The 16,317-nt window shown below is 58.0% G+C and overlaps 1 protein-coding gene across 11 annotated transcripts in view; it reads left to right on the top strand.

Moving 5' to 3' along the window:
* Positions 1-7,214: 7,214 nt before the first annotated feature.
* LMF1 (lipase maturation factor 1) overlaps positions 7,215-16,317 on the top strand; it is a 148,314-nt gene continuing 139,211 nt past the window's right edge. For all 11 annotated transcript variants that reach the window (XR_005213599.1, XR_005213600.1, XR_005213601.1 and 8 more), the window contains exons 1-2: positions 7,215-7,405; positions 14,130-14,439. Coding sequence is in view for 2 of the 11 variants with exons in the window: in XM_037814586.1 (XP_037670514.1) it covers positions 7,228-7,405; positions 14,130-14,439 (488 nt within the window). In the remaining 9 variants the exon portion in view is untranslated. The remainder of the gene's footprint in view (positions 7,406-14,129; positions 14,440-16,317) is intronic.

Raw genomic sequence — 16,317 nt, 5'->3', positions numbered from 1 at the left:
GCCTCCATCCCCTGCAAAGAGAGAGAGCTCCTGGCTGAGGGAAGGCACGTGCAAATGCCCTGGGGCGCAGGAGCTCGGGGTGTTCGAGAAGGGACAGGGGCCACGGTGACTTGGAAACTTGCGGGACAGCCAGCTGGGCCGCTTCTCAGACCACGTCCCATGCCACACGTCCGCATGCGGGTGCCGAGCCCCTCTTCTCTTAGCTCTGCCAAGGTGCTGACAGGCCCCGGGCCACCCTGGGGGTGCAGGGAAAGCTGATATAAAGAAAGTTTCCTGTGGCAGAGGCTCCAAGGACCCCTGCAGAGAAGGGGGTGTGGCTCCCTGGCACCCCATGTGCCCACTAGGCGGGGCCAGTCCCAGGCCGGGACAGTTGGCAGGAAAGTCCCCACAGGGCCCGGGACATCCCCTTACCCCCCAGCTTCTGGGAATGGCTGACTCGGGGAGCCCACATCTGTGGGTTTCTGTGTGCACTGCTGGGGACAGGGGGGTCCGGTCTTGCTGGAGGCTGAGTGGCCACGAGGAGGGCACCTGCTGTCCTCCCTGCCCTTTGCCCTGAACTGTGGCCCCTTCCGGTCAGGCAGCCTCCTGGCCGCTGTCTTGGAAGGTCAGGGGGGCTGCGTTTGTATTCCGTGCTGTCTTGGAGAGGAAGGCCTTGGGGAGAGCCGGGTGGGCTGGCCTGCCCTGTGTGGCCGTGGCTCGGCTGCTGGGCCCAGGGAGACTCGGGTGCGTGGCGGCTCCTGGGGCCGGGGGCCCACTGGCCTCCGAGGAACTGGTGCTTCCTGTCACCAGCCAGTCTGGCAGAAACGAGCACGCAGAGCAGAGCAGTGGTTCCCCGACCCGCTGGGTCTCCAGGGAGGGGGAGAGGGCCCCCAGAACCCTGCCCAGTCCCCCCTTAGGGCTCCAGCCGCTGAGGGACAGGCTCACAGGGCCTCGAGCCTGGTGTTCCGCCAAACCTCACCCCTCCCCACGTGGGGTCAGCCGTTTCCGGGGTGCCAGTTGTGCCACGGCCGGGGTCCTGGCTCCTCGATGTTCCCTCTCCGTGGCCATCTCCACACGGGGCCCTTGGCATCTTACTCCCAGGCTGGTGGTGGTGGCGTTGCCTCAAGCGCTGGCACCCCCAGGCAGGGGTGAGTGGGCCCCGGGCGAGCCCCCCTCTCCTCCCCTGTGCCTGGGCGTGAGGCTGCCAGGCCGAGGGCACCCCCCTGCTGCGGCTGTTTTCCTTTTGAAAGCTTCTGGGGCGAGGACAGAAGTCCACTGGCAGACTTGCTACCCCAGGGGCACGTGTGTGCGGGGTCTTGGGGACAGCACCCGCTCGCCCCTCTGCTGGGAGCAGCTCCCTGAGCTCCCAGGCACCCCTCCGTCTCCTCCCGGTCCGTGGGTGTGGAGCCGTCCCGGCATGGAGGTGCCTCTAAGGGGATTGGGCAGGTGCCGACGGCACATCTTCTGGAGGGAAGCTGAGTCTGCTGGTGGTGTTTGAGGCTCCAGGTCAAGCTGTACCTTCCTCTGGACTTTTCCGTTCCATAAGCCAATAAATTTGGATCCTTGATTGAGCAAGTCAAGTTGGGTTTCTGTTTCTTGTCCTGCGGGGCTGGGTCTAACCCCTCATCCCCGGGACCCCCAGACCCCAGGCCCTTGTCCCCTCGTCCTCTGGCCCCCTGCCCCTCACTGTCACAGGACCCGCCCAGCCCGGGCACCGAGTTCCTCGGAGAAGCAGGTGAGGAGCCGGGCGAGGCCGGCGGGCACAGGGGACGAGGGCTCTTCGTTGTCCTCACCAGGACACTGACAGGAGCTCTCACTTCAGAAAACCACCTGTGAGTCAAAACGGGCTGCCGGGAGCTGCGTCCGTCTCTTCCAAGTTTGACATTTGGACTTAATTGGCTTCTTGCTCAAGACGTCTAAGTTTTAATTCTCCCAAAAGCAGAGGTCTTGAGTCGTGTTTTGAGTATAACTGGGAAAGGCAAATGGTGGCTTAAGGTAAACGTGTCAGAAAGAAAAATCCGCCTTTTGATGCTGCGGAGCTCTCGTCCTCCTCTACTGTGATGGAAGGTTCCAGAGAGCCCCATAGTGCCAAAGCCTCTCTCCTGGGTGTTCATTTTTCTGACTGTGCTGGAGAAGGCTCGAGCACGGCCGCCGCGGGCACCACACCGGGCGAGGGGCGGACAGCAGGAGGCTCTCTGCCAACGCGGTGAATGCGCTGTTGGTGACAGAGGGTATGGCGGTGGGCTTGGGCGCGATTCTGTTTCGGAAGCTTCCGGGACAGGGGCAGAGGGTGCAGCGGTTCCTGGGTCTCCTTTGGCGCTGACCCCCCGGGGCCCGGCGCTGGCCGTCCGGGACCCTGCGTTCCCCAGCGTCGCCTTTCTCACGGGCACCTGCTCCCACAGCCCCAGGGTGCCAGGACTTCAGGAGAGCGGTGGCTTTGCTGCGCCCACGAGGGTGTCGCCCAGTCCCCCCCACCAGATCCGGGGCCAGTCCCGGGAGGGCACGGGTCGTCCCCCTCCCCCGTGTATGTGGCGGCTGCTTGGGAGGCGCAAGGGTTTGAGCCCCCCACGGCCGGGGAGGTGGCTGCCTCCGTGCCCCCAGGCCCGGGCCTCCACGTCGGGGAGAACCGCTGCGAGCACTGTGCAGAGAGGACAGGGGCTGGGGGCTGCGGAGGGGTCCAGCCAGCCCCGATGGCTGAGCCTCAGGTGGGGGTAATGATACGAACTGTGGGGGGCAGGTACCCCTTTCTGCCGGCTTTAAGCCCACTGCTGCGCCTCCTTCCTTCCTTGCTGGACCCATGCACTTTCTGGAGTCCCCACGCCGCACCGGGGCTGCTTCCGTGGGGTCCAGGCCCCCGAGGAGCTCGCACGGGCGGCGACTTCTCCTAAAGCACGTCACGAGGATCAGTCTTAACTGAAACGAGGACCCACAAGGTTGGCTTGTGACTTGGGGCTGCTGGTCAGCTGGGGAGGGAAACCGAGTCACAGGTCCGCCCACCCCTGCCTCCTGCCCTGGGGGTGAGGAAGGGGTAGGGGCTGAGAAGGCTCCTCCAGGAAGGTGTCAGGGTTCTGGAAAGGGGGCCTGTGGTGTGGTCACAGGGACAGTCTGCTCTGGGATCGTTGCTGGCCGACGTTCCCAGACGCCAGGCGTGCAGTAGCCAGCACCTGATGCTTATTGTGAAATCATCCTCACTCCAAGCTGACAAGTTACATAGCTTGTCTCCTGCTGACAGGCCATCTGGGAATGCCTTCAAGGAGAACGTGTAACAGGATTGCCACCCGCTCTTTCCAGAAATGAACTGTGTACTTCTTTAATTGCTGGGCGAGAGTTACAGGGAAGGTAAAACCTCTGTGTCAGCTGACACTGGGTACAGCCACCCTGCTCAGGCCTCGGGCACCTCTGCTGTGAGCTACAGGTTTGGGTCAAGCCAGGGGTCCTGAACTTGGGCCTTCAGGGGCCATGCAGGGAAGGGAAGTGTGGCTGCTGCTGTGGGCGAGGCTGTAGGAGTGGGGGAGCCTGGGGATGGCTGGAGAGAGGCCCCTGTCTTCCTAGATGCCCAGCCCCGGCCCTTTGAGGCCACCCAGACCCCCACTGGCCTGCCAGCTGACCATGGGTATGCAAATGGCCCTGCCCAGATTGGTAGAACCAGCTGGCTGCCACAAAGACTGGTAGTTTTGGTGTTGTTTGTTACGCAGCATCATTGTTGCAGTTGATGACTGATACACTGTCTGACATGGCTCCCCGGGGAGAGTTCAGTCTGCATGTCTCCTGTTTGTGACCGCTGGACTACACAATTTCTCGGACTCTTTCCAGCTCAGGATGTGATTCTAAGAAAAAGAACAAACCCTGTATTCCTTTTCTTGCTTGTGGTTCTACAACCAGAGAATGCAAAGACCTTGGGTGTTTTGCTTTGCTCTCTGCTGAGAAATCGTGGCTTGTCAGCTTGCCGGGCAGCGCAGGGCTGCATTTCCTTCTGGGTGGCAGACGTGGGCACGCTATCGCCAGGACCCAAGGGTGTCGGGAGCGGAGATGAGTGAGCCATGCGGGATAGCCGTCCATGAGTCACGGTTCCAGCACAACCAGCAAATGGCCCGGCACCTGCTCACCCCCCCACCCCCACACCTGCCACCCTCACCCTGGGATTCTGGCTGCTGGACAGTCAGGGCGGGCTCAGCCCCACATGGCCGCCCCTTAGAAGGAAGTGACAGATGTTAGTGTCCACAGATGCTGCCCTCCCCTTCATAAACATTTCAAGAAATGAAAAATTGGGGTAAATGAAGGGTGCATGAGTAGATTCAGGCCCAAGCTGGGTTCTTTTGGGTGCCAGGGACAGCTGTGACGGCGTGCCAGGGACAACTGGCTGCATGAGGCAGAGGCTGCCAGGCCGGGGTGCCCAGGACAGCTGGAGGGAGGCTGACACGAGGCTCAGTCTGCTCTGATGCCGCCCCGCAGCTGTTGGGAGCAGCGCCAGCCCCGGGCTTGCATGTGCCTCGGTGCCGGGGGCTGCCCCCCACCCCACCCCAGGGACACAGGACTGAATCCCCCCAGAGGCAAAGAACTTGGCTGTGGCTCCCCACTCCCACCGGCCCCCATGGAGCTGACGGCTCCTCTTGGGGCTTTCTGCCTCCTCTGGCCCCCATCTCCCTTCTCAGGTCCCTCTTGCTCTGCGGGGAGCCCTGGGCCTGGCCCGGCTGGCTGCTGGCAGCCCCGGAGCCTCCTGGGAGCAGCTCTTTGCTTGGAAATGTTGGCTCAAGTCTCCCCCAGAACACACCCCAGGGTGGCCGTGGCCTGCAGGGTGCTGAGCTGCAGGGCAGGGGGAGGACAGCACCCTGCTGACCCCCTGGTCAGCGGCCCCCGCTCTCCACCGGTCTCAGCTGCAGCTGCTCCAGGCCTCCGGAGAGGGTGTTGCTTTGTGTTTTTGAGACGTGCCTCTTCGCACTGCTTCAGACATACCCGAGTTTGCATGTCAGTTTAAAAACACCGGCCACTCCCGAATGGGGACGGAGAGGTGAGTTTAGTTGTAAAGGGTGTGACGCGTGCCGAGGTGAAGGCAGTGCTTCCAGGTGATTTCCGAAACACCAGTGCTCTTTGCTCAGTTCCGGGCTGCAGGGCCCCAGGACGGAGCCAGCCTGCGCCTCTCCCGGCCGAGCCCTGCTCCGTGAGCTCACTCCCCGCCGGCCCTGGAAGATGGGAGCGGACCCCAGAGGACACTCAGCTCCCGGCAGACACCCCCTCCCCGCGCCCACCCTGGGCAAACCCAGAGAGGGAGCCCGGAGCTGGAGGCTGAACAAGGGGCCTTTTCTCCTCTCACAATGCCCCATTGTGCCCTTCTCTGGGGACAACAATGCAGCCCCAGCAAGGGGAAGCTGAGAACAAAGGGGCCCTTTGTGAGGATGGTCCCCACCTGAAAAGCAGGGCCAGGGTCACACCTGATGGCGGAGCCGTCCTTCCTCTCCTGTCCCCGAGCAGCTCAGGCATCCTGCAGGGAACGAGGGGTGCTCCGGGCAGGCTTGGCTGAGGCGCCGTTTTCTCCCTGCTCCCCCAGGCCTCGGGGAGCACAGGAGCAGGTTGTGGGGTCCTGTGGGAGACCCGGATGCAGGGCCTCAACGGGGTGACTGCTCCTCGGAGCCCCGAGCCCTGTGAGCCCCCCGAGCCTGCCCAGGGCCAGAGGCGGAGCACCCTGCAGAAGTTGTTTGAGCTCCGTGCCACGTCTTTGGCGGGTCCCACTTTACAGCCTGGATCCTTGGGGAGGGAAAGGAAACCTTTTTGTCCCACTGTAACACGCACCCTGACTCTTGGGGGAGGCTGGAGCCTGCAGAGGGATCCTAGCAGTTGTGGTTCTGGACTAGATTTGGGGTCTGAGGCCTGACAGTCAGTCCCTGTCCTCATGGCGATCACACCACAGGTGGGGAAGATGTAATTAAGTAATGAAACAAGCCATGAAGATGGGTCACTTGATTACACAAGTGTCAGTAAGTCATATGTCAAAACACTTAAGCAGAAAATTGAGAGGCTAAAGACAAGAAGATGTAAAACAAAAACAAAAAGCAAGATCAATATTTCCAAAATACCCAAAGGGCAAGAGCTTCAATATGTAAAGAGCTCTGGCAAATGAATAAGAAAATACTCACACCTCAATGCCTTGCTTGCAATTGGCCCATAATTTACCCAATCACCCTGAGGGCCTGGAGCTCCCCTGGGCTGCACAGCCCCCCACCCCCTGAAGAGCGCCTCCCACCTCCCCCTCACCGGCCATCCTCAGATGCAGAGCCGCCAGTGCCCTCACCACAGTCCTGCTCAGGTCATCGGTCAGTGGGCACCTCCACCCTCTGGGTCCCTGGTGGTCCTCTCTCCCCCCACGGCCTGGGGTCCAGGCCCCCCAGCTGGTAGAAGCGCTGCCTGTGTAACGGAGCGTTGCTGCCCTGCTGGGAGATGCCATGGTGGGGCGTGGCCCTGCCTGGTCTATCCCTCACTAGCTGTTTGAGGTCACCCCGTGTCCTCCACAGAGAGTGGAGGTGAGGGATCAGCGAGGGGACCCCTGAAGGTGCCTGCCCAGCACGTGGCCCGGGGAACCGGAGAGTGAGGCCATGGCCGCCACGCCTTCAACCGGGAGCGTCCTTCCCAGCTTTCCTGCACGCGTGCGGCTTCACGCGTGGCAGGTACACGGTATGTGTTCACCAGTCCTTCCAGCGGGGCCCTGGCTGCCCACGTGTGAACCCTAGACCCGCCCCTGCCCGTGCCCCTGCCGCAGCCTGGTTCTGGGCAGGGTGTGCCTTTCCAACAGCCTCCTTCACATTTTATTTTTACTTTTGTGTGTGCCTTCCATCCACCCCTTGAATGAATGAGTAAGTGCGTAAGTGAATGAGTGAGTGAGGGAATGAATGAATGAATGAATGAATGAGAAAAGCGTGAGCGAGGCCGGCGGCCGCATTCCAGGGCAAGCCATGCGCCAGTTCCCTCCCAGGGACCAACCCTCTTGCGGCTGCAGCGCCGCGCATGGCCTGAGGGGGGCGCGCACGCGCTCGGGCCCGAGAGGGGCTCCCGCTCGTGGGCGTGGCCGGCTGGAGGGGGAGTGACCGTGGGGTGTGGGCGTGATTGGCGGGCTGTAGGCGTGGTCTGAGTGGTGTGGAGAGGCCTGCCAGAGGGGGCAAGACCGGAGTGTGGGCGTGGCCGTGTTGGGTGGTGGGCGGGGCCTCGGGCGCACGCCGTCGCACGGCCCTCCCCGCGCATGCGTCTTAAGGCTTAGCAATGGCGGCGCCCGGGGAGTCCCTGAGGAAGCGGAGTCGCGGGGACAGGGTCCCAGGGCCTCGGTCGCCGTCTCCGCCCGCGCCGAGGCGCGACCCCGCGGGCTCCCCGGCCTGCCTCCGCGCGGGCACCTTCTGGCTGACCAGGATAGCGCTCCTGAAGGCGCTGGCGTTCGTTTACTGTGAGTCCGCGGCGGGGCCCGCGCGTGGACGCTCCCGCGACCCCTGCCCGCGGCCGCCGGCTCCCGGCTCCCGGCCCCACGGCGGGTAGGGGTTCCCGGTGCCGGGGCCCAGCGCGGCCGAGAGGAAGGCCAGCCCCCCACGGCGCGGGCCTCGGGGTCGTGACACGAACACGCGGCCCCGCGCGCCTCCACGCCCCGGTGCCGCTTGCCGTGCCGCCCCCGCCCCGAAATTCGTGGGCGACGCCCACAGAGCCCTGCGAGGCTCCCGGGGGCCGCGCTGGGGGCTGGACTGGTGGTGTCCCTGCGCGCCCAGGACGCGCCGCTCGGGACGCCAAAGGACGCGCAAGGAAGCGGTTGGCAGGAGCTCAAACCAGTCCCCGAGGCCCTCAAACGAGCGGAAGTGGGGCCAGTCCAGGAGGGGAGCCAGGAGGGAGGCTGGCCCCTGCCCGGGGAGATGGGGCACCCTAAGCGCAGGATGACCTCAGTTTTACAGCCTCATCTTCCGCACACGTGGGTGAAAAGAGTGCATGGCAGGAGCTCCCTGGAAAGTTCCACGAACATCTTAAGAGGTCCTGACGGCACTGCCGAGGAGAGGGGCTCCGGTTTACGTTTGTGTGACGACGTGGGCCTTTTCCTAGTTGAGATTTACTGGAAGACTTGGTGGAGAGGACTCAGTTTACTGTGCAGTTGTCTAGATGGGCTTTTAACTCAGCTTCTCTTTCTGGCATCACTTTTTCTCTCCTCCTTTTGCCCTTTTTTTTTTTCCTTGTACTAAATACACATAACAAAATTTAACATTTTAATCATTTTTAACTGTAAAATTCAGTGGTGTTACAGTGAATTTACAGTGTTTGGGTGTTACAACATTTACAGTGTTAGGGTGTTACAACATTTACAGTGTTGTGTAACCATCATCACTCTCTGTAGAACTTTTTCACCATCCCAAACAGAAACTCTGTACTCAGTAAGCAAAAACTCCCCAGTCCTCCCCCTGGTAATTGCTCGTCTCCTTTCAGTCTCTGTGAATTTACCTATTCTAGATCCCTCAGACTGGTGGAACCGCACAACGTGTGTCCCCTCATGTCTGGCTTATTTCACTCAGTGTAACCTTTTCAAGGTTCACTCATGTTGTAGCATCAATCAGCACTTGGTTCCTTTTCGTGGCTGAGTAACATCCTATTGTATGGGTGGACCACGTGGTTTACCCGTTCATTTATTGATGGTCACTTGGGTGGTTTCCACCTTCTGGCAATTGCAGATAATGCCTCTGCGAAGGTCTGTGTGCAAATATCTGTTCGAGTCCCTGCTTTTAGTTCTTTATGTTCTATACCTAGGAGTGGCATTGTGGCTCATATGGTGATTCTATATTTACCTTTTTGAGGAACTGCAGACTGTTTTCCACAGAGGCTGTGCCGTGTAAAATCCCACCAACATTGCATGAGGGTTCCAGTTTCTCCACACCCTCACTGCCACTTGTTTTGTTTGTTTGTTGTAGCCAACCAAGTGTGTGTGAAGTGGTATCTTGCTGAGGTTTCGGTTTGTATTTTCCTGGTGACTGTAGACGTTGAGCCTCTTTCCATGTGCATTTGCATATCTTCTTTGGAGAAATGTCTATTGAAGTCCTTTACCCATTTTTTAAATTGAATTCTTTACATATTCTGGATACTAGTCCCTTATCAGGTATATGATTTGCACTTATTTTCTGCCATTCACTCTCTTGATAATGTCCTTTCATGTACAGAAATTCTAAATTTTGATAAAGTCCAATTTATTTTTGTTGTAGCTGTGCCTTCGGTACCATATTTAAGAAACCATTGCCAAATCTGGGGTTCTGAAGATTTCCCCCCAAATCCAAGAGTTTTATGGTTTACCTCTTAGATTGAGGTCTTTGACCTATTTTGAGTTAGTTTTTGTATATGATGTGAGGCAGGGGTCTGTTGTCATTCTTTTGCATGGGAATGTCCAGTTTCCTGCCACCCTCTGCTGAAAACGTTGTCTTTCCCCATTGAATGGTGTTATGGAGTGGGGCACGTCCCCAGAAGACACATTCAGCTCCAACCCCCTCCTGGGATGGGAACATACTTGTAAATAGGGTGTTTGAAGATGCTGTTAGTTAAAATGAGCCAAACTTGATTACAGTGTGCCCTTCATCCAGTACAACTGGTGTCCTTATGAGAAGAGGACATTTGGACACACAAGACAGATAGGCAGAGAGATGGATGGACAGAGGGAGGGGAATGGCCAGGTGATGGCGGCGGCGATTGGGTTGTGCCATGAGCCGTGGACTGTGGACCGCTTGGGAGGAAAGCACGGCCCTGCGGGGGAAACAATACATTCCTGTTGTTGATGCCACCCGGCCCGTGGCCCTTTGTTACAGCAGCACTGGCCACAAGGACAGGGGTCCTGGCAACCTGTGGGAAGCCTGCCGACTGTCTGTGTGGGGGTCCCTTCCTGGGGCCTCTATTCTCCTCCACAGGTTTGGCGTGATTTTTAGAAGAGTGATTAAAGTAATAAATAGTTCTTAACAGTGTTGCTTTCTCTGCTGTGGTATTAAATAGTCATTTTGCAATCTTGAGCTGTCACTTAGCAAAAGATGAAGTCAGATACAGTTAATCTTTGAGACTTTAATAGACCTTTAAAGGGGAGCCCGTAATGGAGTGGGTAACCCTAGGGACTTCACTTGCAGAGCCCAGCTGCATGAAGGCCTCTCCTGGGGCCTTTCACAGGGGGGCCCAGGCTGCTTTGATCTCTGCAGGGACTCTCCCTTCAAGTCAGAAGGAAGCAATTTTAAGCCACTGGGGTCAAGCAGATATTTTAAGCCTGGTGCTGAACTTAGCACTCTTTGCTTTGGCATACGTGTTTTTTTGCATTCTTGTGAGTGAGTGTATTTGGAGTAGAATCAGTTTTTCCCCAGTGGTGTGGGGACTTCATTCTTTGGCTGAGAAGGCCTGGAGCAAGGGGGCACGCATCCTGCCTTATCTCTTTCTAGAGGGTTCCTGGCCTTCTCGGGAATATGAGCTGCACTCGTTCCTCACGATCCCAGGGTTTTTCCAAGATGCCATAGAGGCTCTCCAGATATTTCATGGAGTGTTAATTTTAAAAATGTTTTAGCTGTTGAAGAAATTGTAGTTTAAAACACAGTCAAATGTATTCCGTAGATGCTCCTAGTTTAAAGCACATTGAACTTAGGCAAACTTAAGCTTATGCAATGTGTCTCAAAAAGCATATACTGAAAAGATCTGGAAAATGTGTTGCTTCCAAGCACAGAATTGCCTGCTTTGTTTTTGCAGCCTCGGAGCCAGATGCTCCATTGGCTCCAAGTACGGTGCCCTCAGCACCAGGCCTGGATGTTTCTGTGGGATACACACATGGCTTGTGGACGCTCTGTGCAAGTACACCGTATGCAGATCGCACTGTGCACAGTGGGCGCTCACGGGCCTGTCTGCAGGGCGCTGCCGTGTGAGCTGGAATGTGTTCTCTTCTGACTTTGAACGCACATGCTGGAAAGCGGCGTAAAGCAGCGTTTTAACGTGTACTGCCAGTGCAACTACGAGTACAGCCCTCGCCTGTCATCTTGAGTGGCCTCCACACCTGCAAATGTTTGTCGTATTAAATGAATATTTATGTAGCCTCTGCCTATGCCAGGGCCCTCTGGGAGCTTCAAAAGTACGCGTTCACCTTGTCGCTTCTCGTGAGAACAGACGAGGATCAGAGAGGCTGAGCGGGTTGCCCAGGGTGCACAGCAAGTCACAGTGGCCGCTGGAGTCCAGGCAGTCTGGCTCTGGCCCTTGCTCCTCGCCCACTCCCTGTGCTTCCTGGTGCATCTTAAACACCAGGTTCACACCCGGGCAGCAGCGTTTGTAGGCCCCGAGGTACCCCAGAAGGACTGAGGTGGCGGTGTATGCCTGGCACCCGCCGCTCTGTTCCCTCGGCACAGGGTCGCCAATGCAGATTGATCAGATGCTCACATGACGGGCTCCCAGCTTGTGCTGTGGGGGTCCACGCACCCTCATCACGGAGTGCAGGGGCGGTGTGGCCATCCCAGGAGCTGGATGCTTGGGGGTGCCAGGCACCTGGGGGTGTTGGATGCCTGGGGGTGCTGCCTGTCTGGGGGTGCTGGACGCCTGGTGCCGGACACCAGGGGGAGCCAGACGCATGGGGGTGCTGGCTGCAGCCATCTTGTGACTGTGAGGCACAGGCGTGAGGATGGACGCTGGTGTGCTACGACTGGCAAAGCAGGAAACGCATCTCTTGCATTCCTTACCGATAAATCCAGGGTTCCTTGAACTTTCTACTTCTGAAGAGCGTTGCTGTAGATCGGGGACGGGAGAGAGCCAGAAAGCAGAGGCGTGGGAAAGGGAGCCTGAGTGAAACCCCAGACTGAGGCGGGCTGCCAGGACCTGAGCCCGCGAGCGAAGGCCCGTGTCCCCACCCTTGGTGTCTGCTGGGCCGAGGAGGAGCCCTTTGGGGATGCCCGCAGGCCATGTCCCACCCCCCACCTTGGCCACCGTCTGCATTTCATCCTGGCAGTCCTGGTCTCCTGGCTGAGTGCTGTTTTTTTCCTGTGATAGTTTGTATTTGTTAAAGTTCTCTTTTTTAATTGTAATTTTTTAATGCAATTTTATTGGCATCTATTCACATACTAGATAATCATCCAAATTGTACAATCAGCGGTTCACAGTATCATCATATAGTTGTCTAAAGTTCATTTTTGCAATGTATATTGTTATGGGTTATTTATAATCACTTAGAAAATTGTGGTAAAATATATATAACACAAAATTTGCCATTTTAACCATTTTCAGTGGCATTAATTATAATCCCAGTGTTGTAGTGTTGTGGAACCATCAGCACTGTCTGTTTCCCAAATTTTTCCTCACCCCAAACAGAACCCGTGTCCCGCTAGCGGTTGCTGCCCGACCCCGTTCCCACAGCCCCTGGCAGCCTCTGTTTCCCTTTCCGTTTCCTAGACTATGCCTGGTCTGGGTGGTTCCTGTGCATGGTCACACAGCACTCGTTCCTTTGTTTCTGACTTATTTCCCTAAGCCTGTTTTTGGGGTGGTTCCATGTTGTCGCATGGATCGGAACATCGTTTCCCTTCACAGCTGTGTGATTTTCCGTCGTACGTGCCTACCGTGTGGTGTTGGTATATCCGTCGGTTGATGGGTGTTTGGGTGGCTTCCATCTTTTGGCAATTGTGAATAACGCTGCCGTGAACATCGGTGTGCAGACATCTGTGCGTGTCCCCGTGTTCAGTTCTCTGGGGAGTGGAATTGCCGGGTCCTATGGTGATCCTGCGTTTAGGGTCCTGGGGATCTGCCCGCCTGCCCTCCGCAGCGGCTGCACCGTTTGGCACTCCTGTTTCTCCACATCCTCTCCAGCACTTGTAATCCCACCCCTTTTTTTTTTACAATGGGCATCCTGGTGGGTGTGAAGTAGCATCTCACTGGAGTTTTGATTTGCATTTCTCTGATGGCTGAAGATGTTAAGCACTGTTTCTAGTGCTTTTTGGTCATCTGTGTACCTTCTTTGGTGAAATGTTTATTCAGGTCATTGGCCCATTGAGTTCTTGGCCCATTTGTAAATTGGCTCACTTGTCTTTTTGTTGAGCCGTAGGAGTTCTTTATATATTCTGGATATTAAACTCTTATTGGATATGTGGTCTCCAAATACTTTCTCCCATTCTGTGGGTTTTCTCACTTTCTTAATAATATACTTTGCACAAAAGTTGCTGATTTTGACGCTGATTTCCTCATTTTTCTCTTGTTGCGCGTGCTTCCTGTGATGCACTTGTATCAGCTGTAAAAATGGTATTGTTTTGCGTTTTGGAAAGTGCAGGTTGTGCCCTGGGATGCACGTGGTTCCTCAGCCCGAGTATCCCCCCACAATGTGTGGTGGGATCTGCTGGATCCCCGCTGTCAGCCAGGACGTGGGTGCCTGGGTGGGCACCGAGCGCCCCTGTCTTCACCTTCACTCCTAGGTGTGCCCACACTGAGGTCCAGAGGATGTGTGGTTTTGGGGGTGGGAGTCATTAGAAATGAATTCAGAAATTTGGGGTTTGAGTTGGCGGTAACCGTTACTCAGCTGCCAGCACTGTCACAGGCTTCAGGCTCTGTCGCGTGTTCTGGGAGTCGTGGTGCTGACTGGGTTCTGGGTTGCCAGAATGCAGCTTGGAAGCGGCTGAGACGTGCAGTGTGGGACGGTAGCTAATGTTCACGCGTAACTGTGCATGAACCACGTGCATGTGCACATCTGCTGTACGCGTGGGGGTAGCAGGTGTGTCGTCCGGTTTAGGGAATCCTGAGCCGCTTGGAGGTTCTCTCCTCCCAAGCGTGGAGGTTGACCAGGTGCATCAGCCCCCCCCCCCCCGCCCCTGTCCCCCCAGCTCCGGAACTCTCAGTCCATGAGATTCCTGATGGGGGCTTCACAGAATGAGCCCTCCCTTTTTTGGCTAAAATAGTTTGGGAGGTGCATGTTTTTTGGCTACCAGGCTACTTTGTGAAATGATTTTTGAAACCCTGTCTGGCCATTCAGATTTTGCATCTTCTCTAGGTTGGCCCCTGTAAGAGTTTCCCCACAGTTCTGCAGAAACACCGAGTCCTGGGATCCACTGGTGGCACTCGGTGTCCCCTCTCAGCCCTGCAGCATCCCTGTGTGCCTGAATGTGCCGTTCCCATGGGTGACTGTGCGCCCCTCACGCCCATCTGTCATCTTCTCCTTGCAGCGGTGGCGTTCCTGGTGGCTTTCCGTCAGAACAAGCAGCTGATTGGGGACCGGGGGCTGCTCCCCTGCCGACTGTACCTGGAGCACCTGCAGCGGCACTTCGGCGGGCAGGCCGGCTGGGACGCCGTGGGCCACGCTCCCACGGTCCTCTGGCTCCTGGACTGGTCGGACATGAACGCCACCCTAGACACACTCGCCCTCCTTGGTCTGGGCCTCTCGTCCTTCGTCCTGGTGACCGGCTGCGCCAACATGGTGCTCATGGCCGCCCTCTGGGCTCTCTACATGTCCCTGGTCAGCGTGGGGCAGGTCTGGTGAGTAGGAGGGGCGACTGTACCTCGGGCACCTGCGCTCAGTGTGCGGGGGGGCCGCACCCGTGAGTGGCTGCAGTGGCTTCCTCTTGAGCTAACCAGTGGTGGCAGCAGCAGCTGGCTGCCTTTGGAACAGCATCCCAGGACCCCCATGAGACCACCTTGCCAGCCCCCCGGCACCGTGTGGGCCCGTGAGACGGAGGCGAGGGTCAGGGGCAAGCTCCGGGGAGAGCTGTCACGGCGGGAGCACGGTGGGGAGGCCGCCCCTCTGTTCCTTCCCACGCCTGCCTTTCTCAAGAGGTATCTTACCACCTAGTCCCAGGCGTGCGCGAGGTGGGGTCAGGTCGGACCTAGCTCTGCCAGGGCGCTGGGCTGGAGCCACGTGGGCCCCCTGTGGAGGCTGCTGAGGTTCTGCCAGAAGGCTGTGGGTACCCGTCATGTCTGCAGGGGTCACTGAGGGGAGCCCTTCCCCTCCTCTCCCACTCGGTGCTCCATGCCCCTCACCCGGGTGGCAGTGGGGTGGGCTCGAGTGGTGGAGCCAGCACCGAAACGGCCAGGCCGTCTTCCTGTCCCCCTGACGCCTGGGTGCCCCTGCCCTCACCCACAAGGTGGGCTGGGCCTGGGCGCCTGCTCGGGTCCCCGGGGTGCCCTCTGGGCTGCAGGGATGGAGCACCTCCGGGACCGTCTTCATCCTGTGTGCTTTGTGGGTGGGACTGGCGACGGGTTTCCTGATCTGCACAAATCCCATGGCTGCTTTGCCACCTTGACTTTAATTGAATAAGCTTTATTTTAGAACGGTTTCAGGTTTATGGGAGTACTGTGAAAACAGTAGTGTTCCTGAGTACCCCGTATCCAGTCTCGCCTATTTTTAGCATCCACATCAGCACGTACGTTTGTCACACTAAAAAACCAACACTGGTACATCATTACTAGCTCCAATCCCGTTACTCAGGTTTCCTTGTTATCCCCTCCTGCCTTTTTAGTCCTGGGCCCTGCCTCTCCTCAGGCCCCTCTGGGCATGGACAGTGTCCGGACGCCCCCCGTTTGTGGTCCCCTGGCGGCTTTGCGGAGGCCTGCTCAGGTGTGTGCAGCCTGTGCCGCAGGTGGCTCTGCCAGGTGTTCCTCTCCTGGTTAGATGGTGTGGGGAGGAAGAGCCAGGTGAGCGGCCTCGTCGTGTCCCGCCTGGGTTTGTGCCACGGCATGAGCCCGCGGTCGGCACTGAGCTTGGCACCTGCTGAGGGCGTCTCGTGCGCCCCCTCCCTATCCTGCCTCTTTGGAAAGCAGTCACTGCGCAGCCCCCCTGAGGGGCCATGCTTCACCCCTGAGAGGGGGCAGCTACAGAGCCGATCTGGGACCCTGCACAGAGATCTGTCTCTTCTCCCCCAGGTTCACTTACTTATCCAGTTGTTTGTTTAGATCAGTGCAGATGACCAGATTCATAGGTGTTTATTTTATACACTGAGTTGTATCCAACACTGCTCTAGTTGCTCGAGTTGCCCCAGCCTTGGCCCCCGGGGGCTCTCTGTTGGCTCCTGGGTTCCCCCAACCCACGCCCATCATGGGGGTTGGGGACACGGCCTTGCCTTCCGGCACTACCAAGGACTCCAGGTCTGTCTCTGTGTGTCCTGTCCCGGTCCTGGAGTTGGCCGTCCTCAAGGAGCCCAGATCCTTGGCCGGAGCCCAGCGTGGGAAACCAGGGTCTGGGTGCCAGGTGTCCTGGTGGGTCCTGGGGTCCCTGCCTTGGGCGCTCAGCTGGCAGAGCAGGGCAGTGTGTGCTCCCCACACCCCAACTCACACACATCTCTGGGCACCTTCCTGTGTGTATCCACCTGTGTCTGTGTTTGGCGTCCTTGGCCACCGGCGCACTCGCAGCTCCCTGTG

This window comes from Choloepus didactylus, chromosome 21 (genome assembly GCF_015220235.1).
Source record: "Choloepus didactylus isolate mChoDid1 chromosome 21, mChoDid1.pri, whole genome shotgun sequence".
Classification (NCBI taxonomy): domain Eukaryota; kingdom Metazoa; phylum Chordata; class Mammalia; order Pilosa; family Megalonychidae; genus Choloepus; species Choloepus didactylus.
The sequence above is the reverse complement of the archived record's forward strand: the minus strand, read 5'-3'. Positions and strand labels throughout refer to the sequence as shown.